This window comes from Emydura macquarii, unplaced genomic scaffold (genome assembly GCF_026122565.2).
Source record: "Emydura macquarii macquarii isolate MOO-44397 ecotype Brisbane River unplaced genomic scaffold, CSIRO-AGI_Emac_v2 contig_3475, whole genome shotgun sequence".
NCBI lineage: Eukaryota > Metazoa > Chordata > Testudines > Chelidae > Emydura > Emydura macquarii.
Genome location: NW_027133612.1, coordinates 23,186 through 35,293, shown reverse-complemented (window position 1 = coordinate 35,293; position 12,108 = coordinate 23,186). Strand labels below are relative to the sequence as shown.

The window sequence follows — 12,108 nt, the reverse complement described above, 5'->3', positions numbered from 1 at the left end:
TTGGGGTAGATTCTGGCAGGTCTTGTACAGAGGTGCATGCCAGAAAAACAGGAGTTGGCAATGAGATCACACTTCCAGGCTGTCACTATTCCAATTTCTAATGACATCAGTGGGTCTACTTGCAAAGTAAGGTCCTACTTAGCCTCTCTGGGAGTATCTCAATCTGGCCCTAAGAAAGCCCATGTACTTTGATACTATGGCTAGCATTGAAACTTTCTGGTTAAATGCTGCTGGGACATTAATACTCTGTGGTGGAGTGCATATGTGGATTTTGTTGCAACTCGAAGTCTCAGCAAGGGAATGCTTCTCCTGAATGACTCCCATGAAGAGACTTATCCTTAGCTTTCAATGGAACTAACATAGTGACAGCCTACTTCAATGCCATTACTCACTGCCGATGGCTATTTTCTGCCAGACACCACTGTACTGTTCCTTTGAGAATTCGACCCAATAAGGGTCTCTCTGGGCGTGGCTCAAAGCCTTTTGAAGTCAATGGGAGTCTGTATATTAATTTCAATGGGCTTTGGATGAGGCTTGCTGTGACTAGCTGAGTGGAGAACTGTAATTACTGGAAAAGCCTAAATATTTTGGTATGACCCTCCCCAACCCCCAAACTTGTATTTATTTAAAAGAATGAACAAAAATATACAAATATATGCAAAAAATTAATGTAATGCAACATTAAGTGTGAGATTTTGGGAAATGTAGAATTAATGGCAGGGTTAGCTTGGTTCTTAACTGCTCTCTTCCACAAATGCGTTCAGAGGGCAAGGTTGGCAATGGCAGCAGTAACAGAAGGGTCAGCTCCTTCCCACTGGACTTCCAGCTTCTCTAAATGCTACTTGGGTATGGAAATGGATTATTTTGGAGAATGGTTTTGACCTACAGCTCGTTTGTATGATCCCAAGTGTCACAGGGTGGACTGGGCCCCATTAGGACGGAACTCATCCAGCCTACCTGTCCCTCACTAACAGCCTCTTGATAGGGTGTGATGAAGGGCAGCTGGTCTCTGTACAAAGCTAGAGGACAATAGGGAAGTGGTAGAGGAAGCTCTGGCAGAATGAACCTGCAGAGAGTTAGGAGGCTCCTGAATGCCACAGACAGCTGAAGCCTGAAGGAGAACTTATTGGTTCAGGGACCAAAAGACTCCAGCCAAGTAAGGCTGGAAGTGGCCTGCTAAAAGTAGAAAAGAACCGAAAAAGAATCAACCTGAAGGGTTGGATAGTCTCCTGGGCAAAGGGGAGCGGCCCCAAAATGGAGTTTGTTTTGAATTCTATGTAAAGAAATTAGACCCAGAAGGGGAATGTTTTAAGGACTCTGGACTGGTGGCGTTGATTTAAGAAGTCCTGAAGAAGGAAAAGTGAGGCAAGGTGTTGCAGAGCCATCCTGGCCACAAGGGATACTTGGGCAGTGACTGACCCTGTTATACCTAGCAATCTTGGGAGCTTAGCTTTATGGTGGTGGGAGCTTGGGGGAAGGCTGTAGCAAGTATCTACCAATAATGTGTAAGGTCTGTAGAGAATTACCCACACTAAAATGATGTTAAAAGAATCTTAAGGTTGCAAAGTCAAGTTCCCACAAGTTAGGAAATGCCGGAATTAAGGTTGCCTTCATTTAGCCACTTTGTGTGTGTATTATGATACGGTCTTTAATTATATCACATTAATTCCTATCCTACTCCTCCCCATGCCCTGGCTCCTGCCTGCCTCCCTCCCTCTCCTGCCACCCTCTGGTTCCTACACCCCTCCTGCCCCAGTTGCTCCTATTCTCCCTCTGCTCCCCAATTCCTCCCTCCTTTGCATTCCAATCAGATGACTCCTTCTTCTCCCCTACGCTGGCTTTATGTCTCAGTGCCTGAGAGGCAATTTCTCTGCTATCAGTTCCTGGGCCCGGTGCCACAGTGATTCCTGGCAGCTGGGAGGAGCAATTTCAGGGAAAGTCCTGCTCAGCCTTTAAAGCCCCTGAGCTGGATTATGGTCAAAGCAGATAGAATCTTCAGAGAATGTATCTGTCAGAATCCAAGAAGTTTCTACTGAGCATGTGTGAACTGAGATTTTTCACAGGTTTAGAACTTTGTCAAATTCATTATTTTTATTATCATAGCACCTAGGAGCCCCAGACATGGACTAGGACCCCATTGTGCCAGGTGCTGTACTATCATAGAACAAAGAGAGAGCCTCTGCCACAAAGATCTTACAATCTAAGTATATGATGAGACAACAAATGGATACAGAGAGATGGGAGTACAAGGAAACAATCTGGTTTAATTAGACAAGACCAACAGAGTTTTGGGGAATGGGTGTAACACCAAGCAGAATGACCAAAGTGCTGGTGAGAAATGTTAGTTTCACATTTTTCTGGAGGAATGGGTTTAATTAGGGAGGGGATCAGCTAAATGTCACAAAATGAGAAGGAGGTGAGATAGACAGAACAGAGGAGGAAGGCAGATGTGGAGTGGTGGTCAGGTGAAGAGATGGAGGAAGAGGGGAGGGTTGGAGCAAACAGCCTATCAGCGCTGTGCAGGGAAAGTCAGAGAACATTTTATAGTTTTAGTTGGAATGTCCAGAGAGGTCCCTGCTTTGGCTGCTCCTGCCCCTGCCAGATGGAGTGTCTTTCTGTCTGTGCTCTGCAATTCTCCTCCACATAATGAGAGGGGAGGCACATATTTGCTCTAATTTTATCCTGAGAAATGGTTGGAACATTTCAGCTGGTATTAACCCCCCAAAATCATCATGAGATGGAACCCAGCATGTAAATTATTATTCTGAATGGTTAAAGTTTGGCAAAATTATAAACAACTGAAAAACAGAGTCTTATAATGGGAAGTATCAGTCAACTTTAACAGACGGCACTATGAACTCTGCCTGTAGTACCATCATAAACATTGTCAGTTTGAATGAAGGATTTTAATGGAGCCTTACACATAGATAAGTATAGTTCATTATTTTATTTATATGTTTGTTATTACATGAGCTTGGAAATTAGATTGGACATAACAGGTATAAATAAAGCTTTTTATTTCATCAACAAAGTGTATCGTTATCACTACATCGCATCACACAGTGTATTTAAAATAAGAAAGATAAACAATTAGGAATTAGTATAGAAACACTGTTCCTCAATACAGTCACATGTAACAATCCATGCTTCAGTCACTTCCTTACATCATTCCATCCTGTGAATCATCCCTTCCCCATTTCATAAGTGGTCATGCCATTCATAAGTAGTTGCTTGCCATGCAATGTTCCCAACCCTCCCTGAGCACTGAAAACCCCCACAATCAATCAGCCTCATCTCAACCCTCCCCCCACAAGCACATTCATAAGGGTACTAATTCCCCTCTTCATTGGGCCATGTAAGAATGTGGGCAAACAAAGTATCCCTGACTTCTGTTGCCTGGGTGCATCCAGCTCCAGCTGTGGTAAGTGCACTTTCTGGCTTAGCATACCCATTCAGCAGCCCCGTATTGTCATAGGTCCATTCATGGTGAAATGACTTAGCTGTGGCTTCTCAAAGATTGCAAAGAGCACAGTCTGCCACAGTAATGCAGTAATGCATGATGACATTGGCATCCAGCTGGGTCTGTAGATGTCTCCAATGGGATTTCAATCTGCCAAAAGTACATTCAGCAACCTTGTTACATCTAATTAAACCATCTATTGACAGGGCCTCTTAAATCAGGGCACAGTTTCATAAGCCAAGGCAAAGGGGGTATGTGGTGGGGACAGTAACTCCATTTAGGACAGCGTCATTTGGTGGACATAGTGTCCCAGCTTGTCCATGAATGTGGGCTCCCAATCCGGGGGAAAACCTTGCCATCATGAACTTTCCCAGTGCAGCCAATGTTGATGATCATAAATCAACCTCTGTGGTCCATGAAAGCTTGCATAACAATGGAGTAGTAGCCTTTGCTGTTTATGTACTTGTATGTTCCTTGAGGAGGGCAATCAATGGGCACATGAATCCCATAAATGGCCCCTACTCTACAAAATGTGGGGTAACTCTTTGTGTGAGTTCAAATATATTTTACAATATATGACTTATACAAGGTTCTCTGGGAAAAATCAACCAATCACATGTATTCCAAGTCTGGTGTCTCTGCATCCTGGATGCCCGCAAATTTCTTGAAGCCAAGGGCATAAAATCCCAACCATGCTCTAGTTCCTTCTTACAGCCCGTGGGTGTGAGACCGTATCCCTTCAGTGTCCATGTCTCCTCCTCCTCCTCCCCAGTTACGTTAGTGTTATAGCTATTAGGGTAATCAGATTTCCTTTGTGGTATCTACCATGCTTCCAGATGTGGAAGAAACAATCATGGACCAGCCTACTCCGTACCTATGAGAGTCAAAGTACTGGGTGATTTTTTGGTAACTGACCATTTCTGTTCTCTACTAGAAAGCTTTTGGCCCCCAGGTCCATTTATATCTGTCACCTCAATGCCAGTGCAGGATATTGCAGGACCTTCCAGCAATCCAGCAAGAATGTCTCCTTCTATAGAAGAAAGATACTATTTCTTTTCCTCTGCATCTGAAAGGAGTGGAGCAATATCTTACATATATGCCATTCTCCTCTTCCCGTGAGCCTGGTGTCTCAGACAGGCAGTGATGAGGACAACCCTATAAAAGGAGACAGTGGGAGTCTCAGGAGGAATATCCTTTATGGAATTCTCTATGGCAGGGATTCTCAACCTTTTATTCCTGGGACCTCCTTTGAAAATATTTCAGGCTGTGACAACCTCCCCATGCTAGACCATGCTTTCCCATGCTCTCAGCTAGTCCAGCATAGGTTGCGCCACCAAGATACTGACCAGGATGATGTGCAGGAGACAAGTCCAGTCTATTTCTATAGTAATGTCTTCCTTTGAGGCTGGTGTGCCAGCTGTCCCAGCTCAGCCAGATGCCTATCCAATATTCGGGAAGCTTCCCCAATGGATGTCTGATAACCTGGAGATTCCAGTAGAGGATACTGGAGAAATCACACCAACTTCTAGACAACCTGTAACCCTCAGAACCCTAGAAAGTGGCAATCACAATAAATGAAACCTTGTTGGATTCAGCAAGGGACCTCTGGCAAACACTGCTTCTGTGGTGCCCACATTAAGGAAGGTGGATAGATGCTAACAAGTCATGTTCAAGGGGTTTGAATATTTTTAAAATCACTCCATGCCTAGGAATGTTGGTGGGTGCAGCTGTCCATGAGAGAGCTAAGCAGCAGGACCATCCAAAATGACATCATGGGACAAAGACGTAAAGAGGCTCAACCTGTTCCTCGGCCAGATTACAGATGTGCATATCAAACTACCAAGTGCTGCAGCCTGCATGTGATGTATTGATGTGGGACTGGTGTCAGAATTTTTTGACAAATTCTGCAGAAGCACAGAGGGAAATTCAGGTCCCTAATGGTAGCAGGACAACTGCCGCACATACAGCCCTAACTCCCTCAGACATGGCTGCACATTGTATGGTAACTGTGATTGTGATGCACAGGCTTGTTAGCTGTACTCTTGGGGGGTACTGAAGGAGGGCCAACTGACTATCAAGGAGCTACCTGTCAGGGACTGCAGGTCTCAAACTTTGATCTACATGGCACTTAAGAAGTGGGCAGTTCCAATTTGCCTACCAGTGACCTACTAATAGCTTCTAAAATAGCAGCTGAACTTTAGCAGAGGATTCCTGTCCCAGGATCTGATTGGTGGAATCCTGGGGGTCTTGACTGGTTCCCCAGCCTCTATTTAATCCAAACACAGGAATATAAAGTTGTCTATATAACTGTGTTCTTCCTGCTTTGGCCTGCTTTCCCTGCGATACTTGCTCATAGTATCTGCAACTGATCTCCTGGTAACCTGACACTACCTGACTCTTGGTTTGCCTTCTGGCTTCTCTCAGACGCTGACCTCCTGGTATTGGACCCAGGCTGACGTCTGACTCCTGCTCTGACCACTAGGTGAGACTGCCCATGTTCTGGCCATGACTCTACCCTTTGAAGGCTGCAACCTCTTTAATAAGCACAAGGCTGAACCCTTGAACACTTTAAAGGACTCAAGAGCCAAGTTATGTTTCTTGGAGATATGTACCCTGGCCACATGGAGAAAGTAATATGTAGGCCTCAGCATTATTCTCGACAGAGACGATCAACAGTGAACAAAGATAATCTGATCCCCTGAAGCAGAGGGACACCTTCCTCCCCTTCCTCCTCCACCACAACCGTGCTTCGACCTCACATCACCAGGTTTGATGGTGCAGGCAAGAGCCCTTGGAAATGCAGGATCTATCTTCTTCTTCCTTTCCCCTCCTTGGGAACCATCCATTTTGCTTTTAGGAAGCCTTGAACAGGCTAAATTCAGACCATTGGATCCTGGAAATAATGGACAAAGGTCACTATCTTATCCTATTCTCTATGTTTAGATTTAGATTATTTTCCCACAGATTTGCATTTTTCCCATCTGTTGTTTTCCACTGCTGTACATGAAGCCAGCTGCATTGGCCCTATCGTGCCCACTTTAGGAAGTCTAATATTTTATGTGACACCTAGACTTGCAAAACCTTAACACTCAGGGAACACAAGAAATATTCTTGGCCCTACTCAGAGGTACAGAGTGAATTAAGAAGGAGCACATTGTCAAGAAGGCATACTTCCCATCCGCACCCCCTCACAGAGGTGGAGGAGAGCAGGGGGGGCTTGGATTTCAGTAAAGTAAATGTTGAGGAATTAAGAAATTGAATACCCTTGTCCTGGTGAGTTTTAGTTCCCACTCCTTACTGTGCACTCTGTAGCTACTCATGGTCATTGATCCCAAGTTCCTTTATTGTTCTCACATTCTCAGTCAATTCCCCCACCAATGACTGTAATATGACATGCTTGAGTACATTAGACACCTTTCTATTGTGATTTTGGGAATTTGTCCCAATAACTGTCTTTCAGGGCCAGGCCTTTCCTATCAGTGGGAGTCTGTATGCCCAGTTAGTCACAGAACGCATGATCCAAAGGCAGGCAGAGAAATTTTGATTACAGGAAAAAGTCTAAGTATCTTGGTACAACCTCCCTCTCCCCGGCCCATGTGTGTTTATTTAAAAGAATGAACAGAGAGCCTACAGAGAGTTGCAAAAAGTAAATTAATGCCACATTAAACTTTTAATTGCACAAGACTCCAGAAATGTAGAGTCACTGTTACGGCACAGCAGCTCTCATCTTTAGCAGGGGAGATCCCCAGTTCACTCCCTGCTGCAGGCAGCTGTCACAACTGCACTGCCCTTTGTTTTTAACTTTGCTCTTTTTTACATATGCAGTCAGAGGGGAAAGTTAGCAGTGGCACAACAGCAAGAGGGACAAATGGAGCAAGAAGTCTTTCAACGCTGTTCCACTAGACTTCCAGTTTCTTTAAATGTTGCTTTGGGACAGGAAACTGTCTCTTTTGAAAAATATTTCTGACCAATAGACACATTTGTAAGATCACTAGCAATCCTGTTTTGATGGTTCTGGGGCCAGGGGAAGGTTATTCCAAGTATCTATCAATAATGTGTAAGGCCTACATAGAATCACACACACAAAATGCAATTAAAAGAAATTTAAGATAGTAAATAAGTTAGGAAATGACAGAATTAAGGTTTCTATGCAAGTTTAATTCATCTCCCTTGTGTATATGCAATATGATACAGTCTTAGTTATATTATTATATTATATTAAATATAATATAATATAATGTAGTATACAATATATTATTCATTATCTCCTGCCTTTGTCCCACTTTGTGCAGATGAGCCCTTTAGATTCACCCCACTAACTCTGCTCCCCCCACCCTCTGGCTCCAGCAACCTCCTTTCTGCCTTGCTCCTATTCTGCTCCTGCTCACCCCACTAAACACCCATTCTTTATTCCACTGTATTCAAATCAGGCTGATTCCTATTTCTCCTCCATGCTGCCTGGGTGCCAGCCAGAGGAGTACTGAGAGCACATGACTCAGTCTCCCTCCTTTCAATTTCTGTACCCAATGCCACAGTGACCTCTGACATCAGGAAGGAGCAATTGTAGGGCAACTTCTGTGGCCCCGGGATAGAGATTGCCTGGAGTAGACAGACTCTTTGGTAAATTCAGCTGTCGAATTCGAACAAGTCTCTACTGAGCACGTATGAATTGTGATTTTTTTCAAAGTATTATAACTATGCCAAATTTGTGTGAATTTTCACAGGTATGGTAAAAGACACACCCTAATTTCAAGTCCCTGCTACAAAACATGTAGATGCTAGAGCTTCTCAATTCGTCAGCTGTACAACGTCTTTTAACATGGGCAAACAGCATATAGTTTTTTAATATTCTGAAAATTGACAGAATCATTTTTGGCCAATTTTGTTAAAATGGTCAATCTGATGAGACGCCCAGCAACAAAGGCGTCAGCCTGAACGGTTAAAGTTTGTTAAAGTGATAAGCAACTGCAAACAGGATCATATAATGGAAAATCTTGGGCAACCTTAACCATACGTGATGACCATCACTGCCTATAATACCAGTGCCACATTTGTGAATTTTCATGGAGGAGTGTCATGGAGTCCCACACATAGATGAGTATTGTTCTTTCTTGTGTTTGTTTTTTAATCCCATTAAGCAACTAGCCTGAAGAGCACACTAGAAAATGTACTATAGTGAATAATTTTACATTAGCATGGCCATATCCTAGGGGACCACATGGGTCTATTCTTCATTCTAGCCCATGATAGAAAATTAAAATGTTTGCCAATATACTGTCTGCCTACACTATGTTTAACACATCGTAAGAAAAATGTTCATGCAATGGATTTTTGTCTGTGTGGTGTTTAGCCTTAAATCATATAGACACCATGCAGGTGTTTTAGGTAATTGCAGCTATTTTGCACAGACAGCTCACAGACAAAATACTTGTAAATGTTTTCCTATAACATGGCTTGGGAACTTATTCTCCTTACTAGGGGTGTTCCCTTAACTATGAGTGTGAAACTGTGTGGCTGGAATCACCATTGCAACATAGGAGGAGTGCATCACTTTATGGCTATTTGGTGGTGATGTACAGGATTCTCCACCCCCAAAACTTTTTCAGTTTCGTCCTGTGAATGTTGATGCCTATCCTGTACAATGTAGTATGATGCACTGATGATTATCTTTTATTTGTAAGTGTCCCAGCCTCATGGTATTTTCTATGTCTCCACAAAAGCAATTAACTGCATCTAATATACTCCCCAGAGGGACAAAAGGACATGAAGGATGAGCTAGAGTCTGATAAGTTAAAGTAAGTAAACATAAATAATACTAATACACTTTAACCTTTGATGGGAAGTTCTCTGAACTCATGATTCAACAGAATAAGCTCTGCCTCATGCCAAAATTCAAAGTGACTGTGTGTCGTGATCCATGATTGATAAACAGTAAGGCTTGCACAATACCAGCTTCCCCTGGCAAATGCTGTCTCTCAGGCCTGGGCTCCACCACAAGTTCACTGACTGCCAGTTAATATGAGGCATTTAACAGAAATGTAAAGGGCAATGTAGATACTGCCCAAATGTTTGTTCCAGGCTCTTGATTTACTGAAGAGCTCAACCTAGAGTGGACCTCTAGCATAGATATCACCTTAGTGTTCTGTTCACTGCACCTGACAGCTCAGCTGTCACCTCCTGGTGCTCCTTTTGAGAGGACTGGGGGCCATGAACATTCATCTGGAAGATCCTGCCACATTCAGGGAAATAAACAGCAAATAGATAATCCAAAATTGCAAAAGAATGGGTTGGTCGTGGACTAAAAGAGTCAGGAAATGCTGTGAGGGAAGACGTCTATGTAATGAAAGAGGAGCATTGGCAAAAAACCCAAACAACTTGGACTGTATTCCTGGTGGAGTTTACAGATGTTATCTCTGGAATTTGATGTTGTAAGAAAAGAGGTGGGGATAGAGCTACAGGATGAGGTTAGAAAAGAGGGTGAGTCTTCATTTGCTGAGGATTGCATCTAGAGAAGAGCAGAACTCCATGTCAGCCATTGCAAGTGCTGGGTTTACTTTTTCAAGCACCAGCATGACTTTGTTGAGATGTGTCGTCCTTCAGATAATCTGGGCTTTCTGTGCTAAGGGAGAAGGTAAGATGCAAAATAAATTAACGGATTCAACAATATTTTGGCTTCAGCCTCCCCTGGAGTGTAGGGATATTAACTACACCTGATACAGCACAAAGTCCAGTGCTGTGACAGTAACAGCTGTTTTCGACACCATAGAGTGGTCCCCTGGTGGAAATGGCCAGAACTAAGGGAGGAGAGCGAACTCCCAACATCCAATGTGACACCGTCCCATCTGATAGCGGTGTAATTCCTAGCCCCACTTTGCAAAGGTAAAACTGTAACACACAGTAAATAGTGACAAAGGGAGGTGAGTGAATAAGAACCTTTGCAGTTGGAGTGTTAGTTATGGAGCCTTACTTTTGGGTTGTTCTAGAGACTATTCCAATGTGTCTAACCTACTGCCTAAAAAACAGGGCTGAGTGAATCCCTCAAAATACTTCAGAGTGCAAAAGTATGTGAGCATTCCTAGTATTTCTGTGAGTGTTATCGCAGTAATCCTGACAGCTTGTGAAATTTACTTAGGAACTCAAATATCGGTTTCCTGTTCTTCTCCAGAGTTATTTTTGCCACACTAAATAAACTGTGAATTCAATGGGATTCATGTTCATTTAGCAATTGATTCTATTTGATAACACTCCAAATACAATGTTATGCTGATTGTAGAAAAGGTTCTTGTGTATGGACCTGATGTATAGGTGCTATGGGGATAGGTGCCTTAGAAATACCTCTAGAAAGTGCTTTGAGTTCTATAGAAAAGGAGATGTTTTAATCTTTGACACTGGACCTGCTGAGTCCTTTCCCTGATGTCATACAGTGAACTAGGCCATGGACTTTCCAAGAGATTGGGAGGGTCTCAAGCAATATACTAAGGAGTCAATCTTTATTACAATCTGTTTTTGCTCAAATAATCTCTGGTAACTGACCTACTCAGTAGTTCAATGTATGGCCTTCTGGAAGATATGCACTGCCTCTGACAGGCATATCTGGATATCTGGGTTCTAAGTGCCCTAAAATCTGAACAGAAAATGACATGAGGTGTCAGCACAGTATGCTGTTATCAGATGTGTACCATTTCTTTGTCTCAGTAAGAATTGAGAGTGTGTAGAGTTTGAGGTTTTAGATCTGAACTGGTTTTGATTTATCAAAACCTTAAATTTGTTAATAGAGTACCTTTTATTTTCTTGTGCAATGAAAAAGAGTTAGTCAGACTTGATTCAAACTTTCCAAAAGAAATTTACTTTTGGACTGACAAAGAACATGAGAAACTTCAGCCCCAGTAAGTGCTTTGAATGGAGGTGCCGTCTCAGCTATACTAAGTTAATACTGAGTTTTATTTAGATGAACATTAAAATGTTTGTTTTCAGAGGCAAATATTAGCATTGACAAAACATCCTGATATTAATTGTTATGTTGATTCAATATAAAGTATGAGTTGCTACAAGAACTCTGAATGCTTGAATCAATATATGGCAATCTCTGCTTTATGGCCATTGATTTCTTATTTGTAACAGTTTTCTTTACATTCTAAGGGTCAAAACAGAAGGGTCAAGGGGCAGACCTTGCTAAGGAGAGTAGACCCATACAAAGGGATGACTTTTATGAGCAGAGATTACTCATATGAGTAAGGGTGTGCTAGACAGGCCTTAAATTAAGAGGAGCATCAAGTGGGGTGATAAACACAAGTAGAGGAGAACAAAAGTGACAACAGTATCATCGTTTAGTGGCTTAGATGAATGATTCATGCATCTTAAGGTTACATGAAGTTTTTTTTTTTAAAAAGATGTATATATGTGGTCTGAGATTGTCAAAGTCTCTTAAGAATTTAGATGCAGAATACTCATTGAAATTAATAGTAGTTCTCCATCTTCTAGGCTTCTTTAAACATTTCTGCCATAATGTGATTAGTTAATATTTCTACAGACCTCAGCATTTTTCATTCACTGGATCTAGATTTCCCAGAATTTGTGGCTGTTGGATTCAGTATAATTGAGGGCTTTTCTTTTTGACTTTTTTTCTAAAAGACTAAGCAAAATGGTAG

At 42.4% G+C, this 12,108-nt stretch overlaps 1 protein-coding gene across 1 annotated transcript in view; it reads left to right on the top strand.

Annotated features, from left to right (window-relative positions):
* The window catches only part of LOC137144640 (complement factor H-like), an 82,222-nt gene that overhangs the window by 48,573 nt on the left and 21,541 nt on the right, over positions 1 to 12,108 (top strand). Inside the window, exons 18-19 of the mRNA XM_067535070.1 lie at positions 9,210 to 9,255; positions 9,970 to 10,091. Of these exons, the coding sequence (XP_067391171.1) occupies positions 9,210 to 9,255; positions 9,970 to 10,091 (168 nt within the window). The remainder of the gene's footprint in view (positions 1 to 9,209; positions 9,256 to 9,969; positions 10,092 to 12,108) is intronic.